This window comes from Eriocheir sinensis, chromosome 51 (genome assembly GCF_024679095.1).
Source record: "Eriocheir sinensis breed Jianghai 21 chromosome 51, ASM2467909v1, whole genome shotgun sequence".
Lineage (NCBI taxonomy): Eukaryota > Metazoa > Arthropoda > Malacostraca > Decapoda > Varunidae > Eriocheir > Eriocheir sinensis.
In genome coordinates this window covers 12,248,111-12,269,362 of record NC_066559.1, presented here as the reverse complement: position 1 = coordinate 12,269,362, position 21,252 = coordinate 12,248,111, and the positions used below count along the sequence as shown (strand labels likewise).

The window sequence follows — 21,252 nt, the reverse complement described above, 5'->3', positions numbered from 1 at the left end:
AACTGCAATATTTACAACTATTTGGTCAAAGAATCAGTCAGGTGATAGGTGAAGCTATGCAAAAATGCCGCTATATTGGGCAAGAACATCCACCAGTTACTCGTTCGTAGATTTGCCGCGCTGGTCTAATATGATTTTCCACCAAATTTTGTGAAGAACCCACTCAATTGGCAATCCTGTGTTGTGAGAATTAGTGTTGGAACACTCTCAGACGCGGGAGATTTGAGTGCAGGTGGAGCTCACAGCGTGCGTTTAGTGCCACCAGCAAATACGCCTACTGCCCGCTGCAAGCGTTTAGCAATGAAAGGGTTAATGGTCCCTCTAAGCGAGAAAAATGAGAAAAAATCACCCCTCACACAAACTATTTCATAATATATATCAAAGCATTTGTGATCAGTTTATGTATCATCTATTTTGGGGGGTTAAAATCATGGCACAAATTTGGCCCATCGCTGCTACATGGTAAAGCCACAAATTTGACCCGTAGCTGCTACCGGGTTAAACTTTATACAGTAATCATAAGGTTGGACAGAAATATATAACCACACACCCCTTACATAATATTCACTTAAAATATGCCACCTATATATTTTATTTATGTTGAAAATGCATCAATGATATATTGTGTGTTTGTTTCAGAAAATGTTTACAGAGACGAAGGCACATAGCAAGGCCATTGACATGGAGCTACGGAGGCTAGAGGTGGCTCAGGCAAACCAGCATGTAGCATACCTCACTCAGTACATGCCAGACAACTTTATTGCCCGTGGTGGTGAGTACTGTCTCTGTACCCCTTGGTAAACTCATCATTATTTTTATTTAGTTATTTTATTTATTTATTTATTTATTTATTTATTTATTTATTTATTTATTTATTTATTTATTTATTTTTTCTTTTTTGCATGAATGCCTATAGCACCAGTAGGCTCTTTTGAGGGGCCTGGATGGTAGTCGGCCCCAGCCTGTCATGGCGCAGGTAGGTGTTTATAGTGGCGCCATCTTCTCTTGGCTCATGCTGCCCCCCGGAACTCGTTGATTCACTTGGACGGTTTCTTCTAGAGTCCAGGTTGATGGGTGGTCTTCAGGACAGCATGTGGGTAGTTTTAAGCCACGCGGCAGTGACTGAAAAATCCGAGGTGGTAGCGTGGGGATTCGAATCCGCGTCATCCATCATGCGGTGAATGTGGGCCCAGCACACTACCACTCAGCCACCGCCTACCCTATAAATAATAAAACTAGCGGTGAACAACATGAATTCATTTACGAATATCTAGGGCTGGACAGGCATACAGTAGAACCTCGTTTATCCAGCACGAACAGGAGGAAGCTTGTTCCGGATAAACCGTTTTGCCGTTGTTGTTGTTGTTGTTGTTTCTTTTTTTTTTCCCATCCAGGCCAATAGTGCCTGTCAACCCAAGCCTGTCATGGCGCAGGCAAGTGTTTATAATAGCGCCATCTATTCCTGGCTGGTAGCGGTGGATTCGAACACATTATCTAGGACGCGGGTGAAACGTGGGACCAGCAAGCTAACCACTCAGCCAATGCCTCCCCAATACAATAGGACTCCTATAGAATTGCGAATAAAGTAAATACATCCTATCCTACTGAATAACAGGCGCAATGGTCCAGTAATAACAGTGAAGGGCAGGTCTGGATATGGTGGCACAACACACTGGTCTCTGCCGTGGGATGCTCTTCTTTACAAACAGGAAAAGACTATCGCCTTGCGCCGATGATAAATTTAACATTTATAATTATTAATGCTACCTTACAATGCCCATTTTTCTTGACTAGATCATCATTTAACATTTATAAAGTACTGTTACTACATATTCAGTCACTGAAGTGTTCAGCTTTAACCCGGTAGCAGCGAGGATCATGTTTCTTAATGGTCCCTTTAAGCGAGAAAAATGAGAAAAAATATCACTCACACAAACCATTTCATAATATAAATCAAAGCATCTGTGATCAGATTATGTATCATTTATTTTGGGGGGTTTATATCATGGCACAAATTTGACCCGTCACTGCTACACGGTAAAGCCACAAATTTAGCCCGTCGCTGCTACACGGTTAAGTAAGGCTTAGGCTGGGTAGTATATTTCTGAAATGTACGCGCCTGCAGCACTAGCGGGGAGAACAGTGGCACGGACACCATTCAAGGGGTCACTAAACAAACTTTGACACTCCCACACACTCATGCCCTCTCTCTCTCTCTCTCTCTCTCTTCCCCCCCCCCCCAACAGGCGTACCTAACATCACCAAATGTGGGGCACAAACTTGGCGAAGGGACTGTTTTTGGGGGGCCATTAAAGGTAGTGGGCTAAAGAGTAGCTTAGCCGGATATTTTGTTTTTATTTATTAATGATCCACGAAACATCCTAGAGTTAAATCAAAGTATGTGCTTATCTTTGTATTCATTCTTACACACACTGGTAATATTTCTGTGGTGTCTGATTCACTTGTTTGAGTGAAATTCTATTGTGAAAAACAGTCACATATTAGTGTCACTAGTAAAAATTAAACAGGTAATGAAAGTTTTGCCACCATGAAATATACACAGATAAATATGAAAGCTCACAAAGTCACAATAAGTGGCATCATTTGCTTTGCGTAGCAAAAATATGCTGTTTATGGTATCTGATACCCGCGAAATGGCATATAGGCTGGCTCGGGCCTCGGAGCTACAGCCTAAACGTTGCCAGATTGTCATACTCAGCCGATTATATTTCCCGACTTCCTACCCCTAAACCGTCTTCTGGGCTCCATTAAGGAAAAAGAGTTAGATCCTGATGTTTCTTGGCAATAGTTAGGCATCAGAAACCGGTAAATACTATGCTCTGAATACAACAATCTGGCAACGGTGCTATATGTATTTTCATATTATTGTTCTGTTGTTTATTCAATGTTCTGTTCAAGAAAAAAAATACCCATAATTTTAGTTAGTTTTTGGTTATGAGGATTCTTTACAAAATACAATTATAACATTATCTTCTACTAGTTAGGAAACGTACTGAATCCTGGATCGGCTACGGTGATGTTAGGTGTGCCTATTGCCTTCTGCCTATAACTTGCCTTCCTTCAAGAGGGGAACATCAAGACACCTTTCCATCTGAAAATGAACTCTCTTTTAGCCACCATGTCTTCCGTTTGTTTATGCAGGATCAGCACGTAGCAGGCTGACTTTTTATTTTTTGTTTGTTGCCCTTGAGCTGTTTCCTTTATGGGGGCTTCGTGGTGCAGTGGTTAGCACACTCGGCTCACAACCGAGAGAGCCCAGGTTCGATTCCTGGGTGGAGTGGAAAACTTTGGGCGGCTTTTCCGATACCCTACGCCCCTGTCCACCCAGCAGTGAATGGGTACCAGGTATTAATCGGGGGTTGTGTCCCGTCTCCTGGGATCTGTTCCCTTCTCCTATAATTCCTTCCCCTTCTGTCTCTCTCCAGCATATGACCACAGATGTTGCGCCGACTAAACAAAACTTTTTTTCTGTTTCCTTTATTGTAAAAAGATGTAAGAAATTTACACAGTAGGTTCCAAAGAAAATTGTATTATAAAGGCTATATAGTCGAATTGCCCCCATTTCTGGCTAATTAAAAATACATGTAGCCTAACTTGGAGGGTAAACTTGCAAGAGATGAGAGATAGGGTTCCAAGGTTCAAGCCAGAGCTACTAGTCCCTGATACTATTTATACACAAAAATTGCACCACTCAACCCTCAATTTCCCAGACCTAGTACCCACTTGCTGCCGTGTGGAGAGGGGCACGGGTCAAGGGAGACTGCCCATTTATCCCATGTGTGAGAATGGATTAAGCTCCCACCTTCACTGGTCCAGTGTAACACAACTGACTCCTTTAAAGTCAAGCTCGACTGACACTTCCTTCAACTTAATATTAACTAAAGTAGAAATGCAATATTTTGGAACTATCTGATTAATGTAGAATCACTTAGGTTTAACCCGGTAGCAGTGGGGATCATGTTTCTTGATGGTCCCTCTAAACGAGAAAAATGAGAAAAAATCATCACTTACAAACTATTTCATAATATATATCAAAGCATTTGTGATCAGTTTATGTATCATCTATTTTGGGGGGTTTAAATCATGGCACAAATTTGGCCCATCGCTGCTACACGGTAAAGCCACAAACATGGCCCATTGCTGCTACCGGGTTAAGTACAGATCACCTAGGCTGGACCATTAGGTCTGTGTGGTCTGATTTTCCATGTAAATCTACATAAATCTACATAAATCTATGTAAATCTATGTAAATATCTCTGCTCCGCCTGGGATTCTAACCCCGGCTGTCTTGGTTGTGAGCCAAGTGTGCTGCTACAACACCACCAAGCACCCATGTCCAAGACACGGTGCCGGCACGCTAACCACTTGGCTACTGGCTCCCCTAGGTCCGGGGTTATATCGTATACCCCCAACTATACCTATTGTAATGAGATTTGCTCGGTGAACTGTTATCTTAGCAGCCATACACATATTCTTGTGTCTGTACAGGAATAATTTGTTGAAAGAATATGAAATGAGTTTGCACTGAATCCCATTAATCCTTGATTTAAAGACTCTAATAAAAACGAAATAAGATCTGCTTATGTTGCTTCACATAAATTATATGTTAGCATGCCTACACATCTGTTCATTCTGTAATTGTTGATGTGATATCCCCTTGCAGGTGATCATGATGCCGTGCTGGTCCTGTTGCTGGTGGCCCGCATGATCTCAAAGGCAGAAATAGTAGTTGGGGGTGTCAGGGACAAGTATCCAGCTCCTGAGAGTATCACCCGTCCTGCCGTGCTGAAGTCTCATGCCATCGATCAGTTTGCTTTCTCAGCCCGTCTTCTTCAACTGCTGTACTTCTTGCAGGTTTGAGGCTTTATTTGTTAATGAATGGGGAGGTCTGGGGCTCATAATTGTAGTTTTAGTTACAGAGCATTTTATTAGGTAGACAATCAATTCTTTCCCTTTTATTGAATGACAAATTTTCTCTCCCATTACTTGAAATTTTCAGTCTACTCAGTTTGAAGTGGTTCCTTTGACAATGAATGACAGGAAAGGAATCAGGGTTGCAATCCTTTTTATTCTGAAATCATTATATCATTTGAAACCCTTTTGTTATTGTGTTGAGGGTCATTGTTAGGAGCTTGAGGGGCCTGGATGGTATTCGGCCCCAGCCCGTATTGGCACAGGCAGGTAGTTATAGTGGCGCCATCTTCTCTTGGCTCATGCTGCCCCCCGGAACTCATTCTTGATTCACTTGGACGGTTTCCTCTAGAATCCGGGTTGATGGGTGGTCTTCAGGACAGCATGTGGGTAGTTTTAAGCCACTCGGCGGTGACTGAAAAATCCGAGGTGGTAGCGTGGGGATTCGAACTCGCGTCGTCCATTAATGTGGGCCCAGCACGCTACCACTCAGCCACCGCCTAACCAATGAATGACAGGAAAGGAATCAGGGTTGCATTCCTTTTTATTCTGAAATCAATATATCATTTGAAACCCTTTTGTTATTGTGTTGAGGGTCATTGTTAGGATCTTGACAGCTTGGTGTGCAAATGCTGTGGCCATTTTGTGGAAGGTCAGCCATCTGATTTGAAAGTTGTCCTCTTTATTTATTCTTTTTTTCTACTGAAGCATTTTTTATTCCAAACCATTTATTTATGTGTTATCATGATCAGACCACCCAAACCCAGCCTCTTGCTCTCTCAGGGGAATGTGGCAATGCCTCTCCTCTCCCTTTCTCACACCTCTTTCCAAGGAAGAGTTGACTGCCATCTAGGGCCGCTTTCACAGTCACTTTGTTTTGATCGTTACCAATGGCGGGGATTGACGCTATAATTTTTCACGTGAAATTGGCCTATGGGGTAGTGCTGGCTGCAGAGGAAGCGAGAGGTGTTGAGAGTGTGTGGCAAGGTGCGGGGCTAGGCTAACCCCGCAGCCGCCACTACCCCATCGGCCAGTTTTACGTGGAAATACTATAGCAGTGATTGCCGCCATTGGTAACAATCAAAACAAGCAAAATGACTGTGAAAGCGGGCCTTAGTTTCCAGGTGGAGAGAGAGAGAGAGAGAGAGAGAGAGAGAGAGAGAGAGAGAGAGAGAGAGAGAGAGAGAGAGAGAGAGAGAGAGAGAGAGAGAGAGAGAGAGAGAGAGAGAGAGAGAGAGAAAATCAACCATTTTTATTGATTTAATCATTAATGGAGATATTTATTATTATTATTATTATTATTATTATTATTATTATTTTATTATTATTGTTAGTAGTAGTAGTAGTTGTTGTAGTAATAGTAATGGTTGTAGTTGTTGTAGTAGTCTTAGTAGTAGTAGTAGTAGTAGTAGTATAATCATCATTATTATTAGGCTAAATATTAAGCATTTATTTTATACGTCAAGGAAATGAACATCAAACACTGACCATTTGTAGATGTATTCTTAACAATAATTGCTTTACAAAGGTTAATGAATTGTTACATATACTCAAAATCTGTTAATAGAGTTACACTCCTATCAGTCACCTCCACCAAGCAGTCAGGCATGGAGGTCACCATTTTTTTTATTATCTCAGACATCCTCTGGTGGGTCTCCCAAGATCTTTTCACGTGTTCCATGAGGTTCTGTGGAGTGCGCTCTACAGCTGGATCCCATGAATTAACCATATTTGCCCAGACATGTTCGATGGGGCTTAGGTCACCCATAACCTTTCCTTCACACGTGACATCCTTCATATATCTTCCATTACTCTACCATTCTCAGGCACTGCTGCACCAGTACCAGCATGTGTTGGGCACCTGTGGGGTTGAAGTATTCCTGCGACTCGGCACACTTTACCTAGAGATGGCCTCCCATGAACGTAACCTGGACTTTTATGTGGACCTGCTCAGGAAAGATCAGGTATTTGTTGTATTCTTTTATATATATCTTTCTCCTTTCTACTCATATTTTAATTTGACCTTGCCTCTTTTAAGATTTATTCACAGTTTTGACTTTCACTATTGACTTGGCCTGGAGAATTAGGAATGAAGACAGAGAAAGGGATAAACTTATTGTTCTATAAAATAATCAACATTATTTTCATGTTCTGCTACTGCCTCTGTGGTCTATTGGCTAGCACACCTAGCTATGAATCCTTGGCTCTGGGTTTGAATCCTGGCTGAACATTCGGTGCATAGCCCTTACAACTGTTCATTTTCTCCTTTGGGCTGGTCATTAAATGGGTACCTGGAACCTTGTGTACAGCAAAAGAGGCTAAGCACCCATTGCAAACAAAGGAGAAAACTGAATACTAAGTTTAGGATTCTCCGTTTATCACTTCATGTATCTCCAGCTATAGTTTTACTCTTGGAAGAGGATTTACTTCCATAAAACATGTCATAACTTTGAATACTCTATAGTAATATTTTTTTTTTACAGTCAGTTTCATCGTCATTATTATGCTGTGTCAGGGATCATAAAGAATTGGTTGTTGCTCAAGAAATGAAAGTTATCTCTTTTTTGATTGTTGGGAATTAAGATGATTATAAACAGTGGCTTATGGTTAGTCTCATAAACTCCCCTCCTCTCATTGACAGTCTTCTTTTTTTAAAATTCCACCACAGTGTTTTATCTCCTGTCTGTTATCGATATTTTCATGCTGACTGCTCCTTAGAACTTGCTAGCTGCATGCCTCCCTCCTCCCGTGGCTCCGCTACACTCAGCTCTTTACTCTAGCTCATCCCTATACTGTCCAAATCCCTCTTGCAAGAGTTAACCAGCTGTAAGGGTGGTAAAGTTAGAGCAAGAGAGCCACGTTCTTTCCTCCACTGCCCTGCAGTGGCCCGGAATAAGGTAACTGGTCCCCAAGGGTGGGAGGCAAACAAACAAGAGTAATGTGGGGTGTATTTAACGAATGGTGGTGAGAGTCGGAGCTGTAGCCCATGCAAATTCAGCTTCTCTGAACAGCAGCAGACAAGGAGGATGATGAGGGGCAGTAATTAGCAGGCTTTTTTTTTCAATCATTTTTTGCCCTTGAGCTGCTTCCTTTGCTGTAAAAAATTATCAAAATCCAACCTGGGAAGGACTTATAACCCAGTCACCAGTTAGAAAACCAGTTAACAGCTTTGAGCCCATTATATGATTCCCTTTTTGATGAAATACAGAATGATAAAGAATTTAATAAAGTCTTCATAGGAAAGGCTACACTGAGAGATAGTTTCCTTTCACTCTTAACTCAAATTAATTCATCCTTGGTTGAGGAGCTCAAACCTTCAGTGATCTTTAAACAAATTTTGGATCTACCCTAAATTAAATTCCCAGAGTTCGATGGGAAATTTTCAGAATGGGGCTCCTTTTGGGATAGTTTCTCCGCTAGTGTTGATACTACATAGGTCAGAACTGTGTCCTGTAAATAAACCCAACTATCTGAAGGAAGCATTAACCCCTTGACTGCAGATTTCCTACAAGAAGACATCACCAAGCTACAGGAGTGGAACAAAAAGTGGCTGATACTATTCAATGAAGAAAAATGTAAAATCATGCACCTTGGGAGGGAATATCCAGTATACCAATACCACATGGGAAACACTCCACTATCCACCACAGAGGCAGAGAAAGACCTGGGAATATATGTTACCAGGCTACCAGTGAAAGCCAAATCCGTGCCAATCGCAGCGGACGGGTTAAAGGGTAATGCTAAGAAACTCATAGATGGACTCTGTCTTGAGGATGATAGTTATGAGGATGTAGTGAAATTATTAAAAACACCTTTGAAAACCCAGAAAGGAAACAGAATGAGTTTGCATTGCACTTACCTCACATTAAATCCCCTTGCCATAATGCAAACCTATTGTCTGAATTTCAGGCCCAATTAGAATGTACCAGTACGCATAGCACTTGGGTACGATCAGTTGTTGACTTTCCAACCGTGAACCCTGACTGTTCAGGTCTCTGCAGCTTCAGCAGCTGGCTGTGAATTCATATCAGCAATAGATGGGCAAGCAATTTGCCTGGCACACTGGGTAGTGTAATACCACAGTAGTTGTTGCAGTCCTGTCGGTCCCCTTTCCCTTTCCAGATAGGGACGACCAACCCCCTCTACCAGTCAGGAGGAATGGTACCAGATTGCCATATGGCAGTCAAGACTGCATGAGATATGAATCCTTAAATAGGGCTGTCAAACAGGATTTACATATTCTTTGTAAAATGTGGTTAATTAACTGATGTTGCTTCAAAAGTCTCATTTTATTCATTTCATTTTTGCACTTTCAAGGTATTTATTGGATCTTGCACATAATCTTGTAAGTTCTTAGTATTATAATTAGATTGACTATGTAGATCTTCATTTACCTTTTGTGGTATATTTTGGTCACACTTTTCTCCCTTTTTCCCCACCAGTTGGATGAGAATGTTCCACTAGATGCTCTTGAGAAGACGGTTGGTTACTTTGCTACAGTCTACCCAGCTCACTTGCTGTCTGAGAAGATGGACCAGACTACTTATCTGTGTGATACTGCCAGAGTTCTTTCTGCTGGTGCTGATGCTGCAATGACTTGTGCATCTACCATCCTTGCTCTTGTACATGTAAGTTTTATGCAGGGAGATACAAGTAATAGGATAAAGCTAATATGTAATTTAAATTATATCACACTTATAGCCTTTTATTTGTGTGTTCAGTGATACTTTTTGCCTAATGACTCACTCAACCTCAGAAAACTAGCAGGGGCTTTTTGGTGCAGAGGTTAGCACACTCGGCTCACAACCGAGAGAGCCCGGGTTCAATTCCCAGGCAAAGTGGAAAAATGGGTACCAGGTATTAATCGGGGGTTGTGCCCCGTCTCCTGGGATCTGTTCCCTTCTCCTATACTTCCTTCCTCTTCTGCCTCTCTCCGGCATATGACCACAGATGTTGCGCTGACTAAACCAAACTTTCCAACTTTTCTACCTACCCATGATTCATGATAAAGAATGTGGAAAATGTACCATAGAGCTTATGAATGAAACAATGTCTCATTAGATGGAGGGTCTAGCATTCAAGATGAGCCGATAATATGTGTTAACATTTCAACTTCAGATGGCTATGTATATCTGTAGTTATCATTTGGGCAAGGCCACTCACGGTTGCTTAGTCCCAGCGACTCCACCTCACCCTTCTGGCTGGGTAGCTCTGAGCAGGATGATGTAATCTACTTGTCATGTTAAGTAGTCAACATAAAATGCATATCTAACACAAACTGCTAATTAGCAGTTAGGTGTTAGGTATGCATTTTATGTTGACTACTTAACATTTTATTATTACTACTTACCATTTTATGTTGACTACTTAACATGACAAGTAGGTTACATCATCCTGCTCGGAGCCACCCAGCCAGAAGGGGGAAGTGGAGTCGCTGGGACTAAGCTACCGTGAGTGGCCTTGCCCAAATGAAAAGACTATAGTAGACACAACAGACACAAGTGGCCAACCTCATTCTGCTGAATATCAATTCAGAAGTGCAAAGAAGATCTTGGCTGCCAGGTTGGGTGTGTTGTGACAGATTATGCAGGCAATGTCAACAAGATGAGAAAAAAAATCACAACAGGCAAATGAAGTGAAGCCTAACCTATGGTTGCAGAGCATACATTCTAAATGGTTTGGAAACTGGTAACATAAAAGATAATGTGGTTTATGTTGTAAAATACTTTTAAAACTATCACTGTCTCAGCAAGATACTGTCAGCAGGGCAGTCAACATCTGGTTATGCCCCAGGACACTAGATGAACCAGGTGTATCTGAGTGAAAATGCCCCGGCTAACTCGTGAATATTTGAGAAGTTGCTTGGGAAAATATTGATATGAAAGGTAGAGGGTGTTTATTTTGTTTTTGTTTTCCCTCTATATTGTTGCCCTGTAATAAGAGCAAAACTTTAATTGATGATATTTGAAAAAAAAAATCATATAATTTAAATCTTGATTTATTTGTTTATTTATTTATTTATTTATTTTATTTATTTATTTTTTTTTTTTTCAATCACAATTTAAGTTAGTGATTCAGATCAACTTCATTTAAATCAAGCAACCCTGTGTCTTTCCCTGTTTTCCTGTTAACTCCTGTTCCAGTTTCCTCTCATCCCATCACAATTCCCTTTTTTTGCACATCACCAATCTCTTCGACTTTCCTCTTTATTCACAGCCACAACATGGAGACTGTGAGGTAGCCATGATGTGCCAGGAGGTGGTTACTGCTGGGAAGGAAATTAATGCAACGGTGAAAAGAGTGAGGCGACGCATGCCCCAGGATGGCTCTGTTGGTCCCCTCAGCTATCCCCAGGAGGTGCAGGACACACTCATTGCCACCACCACCCACACAAACAATGCTGCCCGAGCCATGAGACACCTCACACGTGGCCTCCTGCAGCAGACTTCCCTCTTGGCAGGTGTGTCCATATTTCACACTTGCTTCCTTGTAATTTGCAACTCATCAAAAGGATATGTTCTTAGGACCCAAAGGTTTTTTATTTTTTTTTTTTTTTTTTTTTTGTGTGTGTGTGTGTGTGTGTGTGTGTGTGTGTGTGTGTGTGTGTGTGTGTGTAGCGCCTAAGGCTTTCTTGAGGGGCCTGGATGGTAGTTGCCCCCAGCCTGTCATGGCACAGGCAAATGTTTATAGTGGCGCCCTCTTCTCTTGGCTCATGCTGCCCCCCGGAACTCCTTCTTGATTCACTTGGACGGTTTCATCTAGAGTCTGGGTTGATGGGTGGTCTTCAGGACAGCATGTGGGTAGTTTTAAGCCACTCGGCGGTGACTGAAAAATCTGAGGTGGTAGCGTGGGGATTCGAACCCGCGTCATCCATCACACGATGAATGTGGGCCCAGCACGCTACCACTCAGCCACCACCTACCTATACCAAAGTGAATACAAAATTGTTTATACAGTATTCCCTTAACTTTGGCAACTTAAATTTTCATGGATATACATATGCACAGATGTATCCATGAATCATTTGAATTTAGTCTAGTAGAAATGCGAATGATAATTTTAGGTGTTTGTAGGTTTTCTTGGGCCATTACGGAGCCAGTTGCTGCATTCCTGCTATTCTGTTCACCTACCCTACCCTGCACCACACCATCATCGCTCTGCCTAAGTCCAGGAAGCATATTGTCACCTTCATAAACAAACCGCCTAAGTCATTATTTTCTACTTTACAGGAAATAAGAAAAGAACTGTCATTATCTCATTTGGCTTAAGATTTAGGCAGAAATGAAAAGGCCAATTCTAGAACACTCAAATCCTGAATGACGAAGGCAACTTTACAAAAACGTGCGTCACGTGTTAAAAAATTTGATGTAGACAAAAACCTGGAAATCGCTGAAAAATGACTTAGCCGATTATTTTATGAGGGTGACGATATTTCCATTGCCCTCTCAGTATTTGGCCAGCCTCTTTGGTCACCTCCTATGCTCTACCCACACAGTCACTGGAAGCATGTTGCCACATCCCAATAACCTATTACAAATTATTTGGCATTGATAAGACACACAAGACACTCCGAGATTATGGATTCATGTTGAAAAACTTAAGCCCTTTTACTCAATGACGTGTATTTTGTGTCCTAGAGCTGCACGTGAGATATGTGAGGACGTGTATTTTGCGTTATGGCTCAGTTCTGCTAGAATTACAGGTAATTCAGTTCACGCAAGTATTGTGTACTTGAAAATGTGGCGTAAATCAAAAACAATGTAAATCAAACAAGAGACAAGTTTGTACCTTTATTGCCTACTGTATCACTCTGACTCCTCTCCCTCTCGTGGCTCCTCCTTTAGCTGCCCTTCCCCTCGTGGTAGCACAGCAGCGAGGGTGTTGTTGTTGTTGAGTAGCATGACAGCGTGGGTACTGTATTGTTGTTCAAGTGGCACGCAGGAAGAACTGGGCTCAGCTGTGTGGCCGCAGTGCCGTGTGAGTCCAGTTTCGTGAGACATCTGGTGGGCACTCCGTAAAATATCACATATAAGTGAAAAAAACATGTAAATTAAACATTTATTTGGATTTTGGACCCACCGTTATTTCAAAAACATGTAAACCAAACTCGCGTAAATCGAGAGTTAACTGTATCTAAATTTCTTCCCAGGTATCACAATATAGGTCGTACATGAAACGATGATTTACTTGACTCATCATTATTATTAATATTACTATTATTACTGTCATTATTATTATGAATATTATAATGTAGACACGAGAGAGAGAGAGAGAGAGAGAGAGAGAATATAACGCCATTTGACCTTTGCTTCCTGATCACTCCCTCTCTCCCTCCTTCCTTCCTTCCTTCCTTCCTCCCTTCCTTTCTTCCGTGTTCACGCTGCGCCATGTGTCCGCGCCACACGTGGTACGTTTTCTTCTTGTGGCCTGTGTGGTTTTATCGCTGCACATGTCCTCCTCCTCTCTTCTGCTTATTCACACTTTCCTTTTCCATTGCATCACACTATTCATTATTTAAATCAATCAAAATTTGTACCTTCAGCGTATACTGCACAAGGGTACTTTTTGGCATTTTCTGAGTCAAAAAAGTGCTCGTTATAGTCTGCAAAATACGGTATATTTCATTCTGGGGACATATGGGAACTATTGTGTCTAACGGAGGTGTTTTGCGTGTTGATTTTGTACCAGTAACGATAACCCCTAGGCCTACCAAAACCTAACCATCGGATCATAGGACGCAAAGTGATTTTTCAAATCCTCTTTTTTGAAGAAAAAAAGTGAGTTTTATATGGTATGGTATGGTTGATGGTATGCTTTATGACACTTATTGATTAATGTAGGTTGTCTTGTAAGTGGTCAACAAATTTCTACATGACAATGTCATGTGAGCATGACATATTAGGATGTGGAAACTGTTGTCATTGCCTGGCCAGTTTGAAATAATGTGAGATGTTGAGTGTGAAGCAATCAAGCTGCTGTTGCCCTTATTCAGTCACTGCACACAACTCCGCTTGCTGTTTGGCTAATAATCAAGATTCTGGTCTATCCTCTCTGATAGCAGAAATAAAATAATGAAGAAGAATTAATGCCAGAATACTTTTTTCATTTCCACCACAACCACTAGAATCATGACTGCAGCCAGACACTCTGACAAGCAGCCATAGCATTCCAGTAGTATCCAGTACCATCCAGTAGCACGCGTAGCAGCCAGTAACATGTAAACATGCTACTGCCTGCTAGCTAAGCCTAGGCTGCGTGGCAGCATTAGTCGTGGAAAAATTTAGTGCCTACTCAGAAGACCATCTATCTTTTCATATTTTAACAATATTATTAGTGACATTTCAGTGCTTTACAATTCTCTAAGAAGTCATATTTTCTTTTCCTTTTACTACCTTCTGTTCCTATTGAAGATGTTGAGAAATTTTGAATCTCTACCACCACTTCATAATTTTACCACTACTGCTATTACTAATTCACAGATCCAGAAGGTGGCATAACAGGAGAAAAGTTGAAGGAATTGACCCATCAAGCAACAGACCTCATCTATGGTGGGGAGGACTTAGGTCCTGAGTCCATCAAGCTCTCAATTCAGCGAACCCTTAGTGAACTCTCCCGAATCACCTCTGCACTTGAGAAGGGAGAGTATGACTTTGATGGGACAGTAGAAGAGCGGGTAAGTGTATGGATATGTAAGGTGTATGCATATACTACTTCATATTCTATAAGGGATTTTTACATCCATGGATTTCGTTTTCAACTGGGGGTCTTGGGGCCAATGAACTGGAGGCAGCAAGGGCCAAATGTGCATGCATACATGTTTAGGTGTGTATATATATATATATATATATATATATATATATATATATATATATATATATATATATATATATATATATATATATATATATATATATATATATATATATATAAAGAGTCGTAGGCTGGAGGAAATACAGCTGAAGGGAGATTGTTCCAGAGTTTACCAGCGTGAGGGATGAAAGAGTGAAGATGCTGGTTCACTCTTCCATCAGGGTTTGGACAGTATAGGGATGAGCATGAGTAGAAAGTCGAGTGCAGCGGGGCCAGGGAGGGGCAGGCATGCAGTTAGCAAGTTCAGAAGAGCAGTCAGCTTGGAAATATCGATAGAAGATAGAAAGAGAGGCAACATTGCGGCAGAATTTAAGAGGTAGAAGACTATCAGTATGAGGAGGAGAGCTGATGAGACGAAGAGCCTTAGCCTCCACTCTGTCCAGGAGAGCTGTGTGAGTGGAGCCCCCCCACACATGAGATGCATACTCCATACGAGGGCGGACAAGGCCCCTGTATATGGACAGCAACTGTGCAGGGGAGAAGAACTGGCGGAGACGGTACAGAACGCCCAGCCTCGAGGAAGCTGATTTAGTAAGAGATGAGATATGAAGTTTCCAGTTGAGATTTTGAGTTAAGGATAGACCGAGGATGTTTAGTGTTGAGGAAGGTGATAGCTGGGTGTTGTCAAAGAATAGGGGATAGTTGTTTGGAAGATTGTGTCGAGTGGATAGGTGGAGAAACTGTGTTTTTGAGGCGTTGAAGGACACCAGGTTCTTCTTACCCCAATCGGAAATAATAGTAAGATCTGAGGCTAAGCGTTCTGCAGCCTCCAGCCTTGAGTCGTTAAGTTCCTGAAGGGTGGGTCTTCTATTAAAAGAAGTTGAGTAATGCAGAGTGGAATCATCGGCGTAGGAATGGATAGGACAGTTCGTTTTGGAAAGAAGATCATCAATGAACAACAGAAACAGAGTGGGAGATAGGACAGAACCCTGTGGGACACCACTGTTAATAGATTTAGGGGAAGAACAGTGACCGTCTACCACGGCAGAAATAGAACGGTCAGAAAGGAAACTGGAGATAAAGGTACAGAGAGAAGGATAGAAACCGTAGGAGGGTATTTTAGAAAGCAAAGATTTGTGCCAGACCCTATCAAAAGCTTTTGATATGTCCAGCGCAATAGCAAAAGTTTCACCAAACGGCTAAGAGAGGATGACCAAGAGCCAGTTAAGAATAGGAGATCACCAGTAGAACGCCCCTTGCGGAACCCATACTGGCGATCAGATAGAAGGTCAGAAGTGGAAAGGTGCTTTTGAATCTTCCGGTTAAGGATTGATTCAAAAGCTTTAGATAGACAAGAAAGTAAAGCTATAGGACGTTAGTTTGAGGGATTGGAGCGGTCACCCTTCTTAGGCACAGGCTGTATGAAGGCATACTTCCAGCAAGAAGGAAAGGTAGATGTTGACAGGCAGAGGCGAAAGAGTTTGACCAGGCAGGGTGACAGCACGGAGGCACAGTTTTTAAGGACAATAGGAGGCACTCCATCAGGTCCATAAGCCTTCTGAGGATTGAGGCCAGAGAGGGCGTAGAAAACATCATTTTGAAGAATCTTTATAACAGGCATAAAGGAGTCAGAGGGGGGATGAGTAGGAGGAATATGCCCAGAATCGTCCAGAGTGGAGTTTTTAGAAAAAGTTTGAGAGAAGAGTTCAGCCTTAGAGATAGATGAGACGGCAGTGTTGCCGTCAGGACTGAGGAGTGGAAGGAAAGATGAAGAAGTGAAGTTGGAGGAGATGTTTTTGGCTAGATGCCAGAAGTCACGGGAAGAGTTAGAGAAAGCAAGGTTTTGACATTTTCTATTAATGAAAGAATTTTTGGTTAGTCGGAGAATAGATTTGGCACGATTTCGGGCAGAAATGTAAAGTTCATAATTAGCATTAGTTTGAAGGCTCTGGTACCTTTTGTGAGCTACCTCTCTATCATTGACAGCACGAGAACAAGCGTGATTAAACCAAGGCTTTTTAGCGTGAGGAGTAGAGAAAGAACGAGGAATGTATGCCTCCATTCCAGAGACAATCACCTCTGTGATGCGCTGAGCACACACAGAGGGGTCTCTATCCTGGAAGCAGTAATCATTCCACGGGAAATCGGAAAAGTACATCCTCAGGTCGTCCCACCGAGCTGAAGCAAAATGCCAGAAGCATCGCCTCTTCGGTAGGTCCAGAGGGTGTACAGGAGCGATAGGACAGGATGCAGAAATAAGATTGTGATCGGAGGAGCCCAACGGAGAGAACAGTTTGACAGAATAAGCAGAAGGGTTTGAGGTAAGGAAGAGGTCTAGAATGTTTGGCCGATCTCCAAGACGGTCGGGAATACGTGTAGGGTGCTGGACCAACTGCTCTAGGTCGTTGAGGATAGCAAAGTTGTAGGCTTGTTCACCAGGATGGTCAGTGAAAGAGGATGAAAGCCAAAGCTGGTGGTGAACATTGAAATCTCCTAGGATGGAGATTTCAGCGAAGGGAGAGTGGGTCAAGATGTGCTCCACTTTAGAATTCAAATAGTCAAAGAATTTTACATAGTTGGTAGAGTTAGGTGAGAGATAAACAGCACAGATGTATTTAGCAATAGAGTGACAATGAAGTCTTAGCCAGATGGTGGAAAATTCAGAAGAGTCAAGGTCGTGGGCACACACTCTCTCTCTCTCGTTAGTTTCTTTATACACCGTGTCTCTGATTTCTTCCCTTTCGGACTGGGCAGCGAGAAAGACAAAACAAAGAACCAACACCTTGCCAACTAACCTATCTCAATTTTTTTTATCAGTTTTTTTTGCCATTACGATATTTGCGTTTCTCACTTCCAGGTTTTTTCACACCTTGTTGTGGTCCTTGACTCCCATTCTCGCTCTTACCCACCCCCTGGGCCTTTCCATTGGCCACGGGAAACATGGTGAATGGGATCCAGGTAGCCAAACAATCTTGACCACATGCTGGGTTTGAACAGCTGACGGATGGCTGATGATGATGATGATGAGTGTCGGTGACATAGCCGTTGTATCGGTGCCACCCATTGTTGGGCGTTATCGCGATAAGTTATCGCGATACTTTACTGCTGATAACAAAATCAGGTTATTGGCCATCCGCTACTTATATATATATATATATATATATATATATATATATATATATATATATATATATATATATATATATATATATATATATATATATATATATACAGGGGTCGCCTGATATGCTAACTTGGGATATGCGAACCACCTCATATGCACCTCCTTCCTCCTCCTCCCCTTGGGGGTGGAGCATGTGGAGCGGTGACTTGACTCGTAGTAAGAGAAAAGTTTTTTTCATTCATTTCATGTTCCGACCTCGCTAACATCCATTTCCTACCAAATAATGAACTTGCTGTTACTCACTTCCCGAAGGAAGGGAAATAAACAATGGCGCAATCTGGCAACTCTACTCTGTGAGACGGCTCACGTGTTCTCTTCATCAGTACGCCTAAAGCAGCCATTGCTCTCACAAGCTGTGTCTGTGCTGTGTGCAAGCTAGCCTGTGGGCTATTGTTGTTGCTGTAGTTGTTATTATGCCTCCAAAGAACTCGAAAAAGCAGTTTATTACATTGGAAACTAAGTTAAAAAATGTGGCTGACCGCCCATATACCATTATTTACATGCTTTTTAAGGTTCCTAATATGCTAATGAGTATGCGAGGCTTTGAACCTATATTCTCATATTAGCCCTATATATATATATATATATATATATATATATATATATATATATATATATATATATATATATATATATATATATATATAGCTCGATTTACGCGAGTATTGTGTCCTTGAAGAGGTCGTAAATCAAAACAATGTAAATCAAACAAGAGGTGGGTTTCTATCGAAAATAAATATTCACTTCATTCAGTGGAGAGAGAGAGAGAGAGAGAGAGAGAGAGAGAGAGAGAGAGAGAGAGAGAGAGAGAGAGAGAGAGAGAGAGAGAGAGAATATCCATATCACGAAATATCCACTCAGGCACTCAGTCTCAGCCTCACTGTGAGGAAGAAATGAGGACATCATGAGCGACTGGCTAGTATTGGTATCGGTACCGAGGAGTCTGGTGCCGGTACTGCATCAGATAGTTGGTACCGTTAGTACCAGTACTGGTACGGTACTACCCAGTGCCCACCCTATTGTTGAGTAGCGTGGCAGCATGGTTACTTTATTGTTGTTCAAGTGGCGCGGGAAGAACTGAGCTCAGATGTGCGTGTGAGTCCAGTTGCGTGAGACATCTGGTGGCCACTCCACAGCAGCGAGGGTGTTATTGTTGTTGAGTAAGCGTGGGTACTGTATTGTTGTTCAAATGGCGCAGGAAGAACTGAGCTCAGCTGTGGACTTAGCGCCGTGAGTCCAGTTGCGTGAGACATCTGGTGGCCACTCCATGAAATATCCCGTATAAGAAAAAACGTAAATTAAACATTTATTTGGATTTTGGACCCCGTTATTTCATCACGTAAATCGAGAGTTACCTGTATATATATATATATATATATATATATATATATATATATATATATATATATATATATATATATATATATATATATATATATATATCGGTATCTTCGTTACTTTTGTAACCAAAGTAGCGATAATCGCTATTTTTTTCAGCCTCTCAGAAAAAAAACGTTGTCTCCTCCCTACTGCGCATGCGTGGCCCAGGCGCCCGGTGTTGCATGAAAAAACTTCGGAGTATGAAATATCATCGGTGAAGAGATTTCATACTTAGATCATCAACATTAAAACACTAGGTTATTTTTTTATGTTAGACTAAAAAAATCAATATATCAAAGAGAAAAATCATTTAACTTTGCCCAAAAAATGATTATTCACTGCCTCAAATTTGTGATCCCATTGTAAAGAACGCAAGCAGATCAGCGGCTTGTGTTATCACGTGGCGGCGTGGCGCGTGGCCTCTCAGCTGCATCTCAAGTGACGGAGTGAGTGCCAGTGTTCCGGTTCCCAGTGCTTCAGTGCTTCTTTACTGAAGTGACTGTTAAAGTGTTAATGGTGATAAGTAAGAATAACTGAATAAATAGTGATGGGCCAGTTCACGAGAAACCAGTGTTAGTAAACAAAAGCGCCAGCTATTGACGGTGGGGACGCCAAATAACACAACACCGGTTCAGGCATTTCTAGTATTACCGTCCATATGTACATGTCAACGTGTGGTTTTCAGGTTTTGTAAATTTTCTAAGATACAGATAATGAAACTGAATTCATCTATGTTTTTTATTTGAAATATCAATATAGTATCGTTTTCGCCTATTGGACTTATCGCTAGCTAGTATCAGAATTGTGGATTTATATCGGGTATTGGTTATCGGTTATCGCCTATATTTGTGTCTCCAGTCAATGAATATCGGTTATCACCAATAAGGTTTTCCATTATCAGTTATCGGGTATCGGGAATAAGGTTTTCTGTTATCGTGCCCAGCTATGGCGCCACCTAAGCGGTATTTTTATTAGGGCTTGTGTGTGTGTGGCTGTGTTTATTATGGGTTTAGGCTTTTCAGTTTGCTAATTCTTATTTTCCACATGTTGTATAAGACTTCTTTCTTTTCTTCCATCTCTTCTGTTTCAAAAGGTGGGAGAGCAATCGAAAAAATCAGCGATCGAGATTCCAGTAATTTGATGGAGATATGTGATTCGTGGGTTCTTGATGGTGCAATCGAGATGCGAAATATCAAGATGAGATTGATCGAGATTCATGACTTTACTGTATTTCAAACATATTATGTACTAATAGATTTTTTATCTGTTATACATTTTGTCATTGTGGAAGTGGTAAACCAAGAAACTTATAGCATGATGAGCATCATTGACTTCATTTTGTTTCATTCAATTACTTCACACTCTACTTTCAGACCACTCCACCAGTGGCCCTTCGAGCACAAACCCTCAAGAATGAAATGAAGGACACAGAGCACCTCAAATACAAGTTAGAGAATCGTGAGCAGGATCTCAAAGATTTGAAACTTGCTCTCAAGGCTAAAAATGAGGAGCTAAGCGAAATGACAGTTCGGAGGGACCTGGCTGAAAAGAAGCTTTCTACTGCTAGCCGTGATGCAGACCTCACCATTGAGAAACTACAGAGGAAACTAGATGACACACTCATGATGCTGCGCCGCAAAGAGAAGGTGAGCTCTGCTGCTTATTTTGTTAGAGTCCTTTGCTCTTCCTGTATTTGGTCTTCCTTTTTTTTTATTAGTATGAATTTCACCTCAGTCTTCCCTTTCCAGATTTTTCTCCTCTTCTTTCCAGCCTCTCTTTCCGTCCTTCCTCCACTCCTCCTCTAAATAAAACAAACATTGTAGATAAGTTGAATTAGATTTTTCAAATGTTGCAATTTATTTTCTTAGGACTAGTTAGTAAATGTTAGTATTATATATGATATGAAGTAAAACCATGCTCATTAAAGGAATAAGAGCACTTAAAAG

The 21,252-nt window shown here is 41.5% G+C and overlaps 1 protein-coding gene across 5 annotated transcripts in view; it reads left to right on the top strand.

Moving 5' to 3' along the window:
- LOC126982751 (dynactin subunit 1-like) overlaps positions 1–21,252 on the top strand; it is a 145,763-nt gene that overhangs the window by 91,618 nt on the left and 32,893 nt on the right. For all 5 annotated transcript variants that reach the window (XM_050835075.1, XM_050835079.1, XM_050835076.1 and 2 more), the window contains 7 exons: positions 640–772; positions 4,685–4,875; positions 6,759–6,896; positions 9,375–9,560; positions 11,149–11,392; positions 14,412–14,605; positions 20,680–20,952. In XM_050835075.1, coding sequence (XP_050691032.1) covers positions 640–772; positions 4,685–4,875; positions 6,759–6,896; positions 9,375–9,560; positions 11,149–11,392; positions 14,412–14,605; positions 20,680–20,952 — 1,359 coding nt within the window. The remainder of the gene's footprint in view (positions 1–639; positions 773–4,684; positions 4,876–6,758; positions 6,897–9,374; positions 9,561–11,148; positions 11,393–14,411; positions 14,606–20,679; positions 20,953–21,252) is intronic.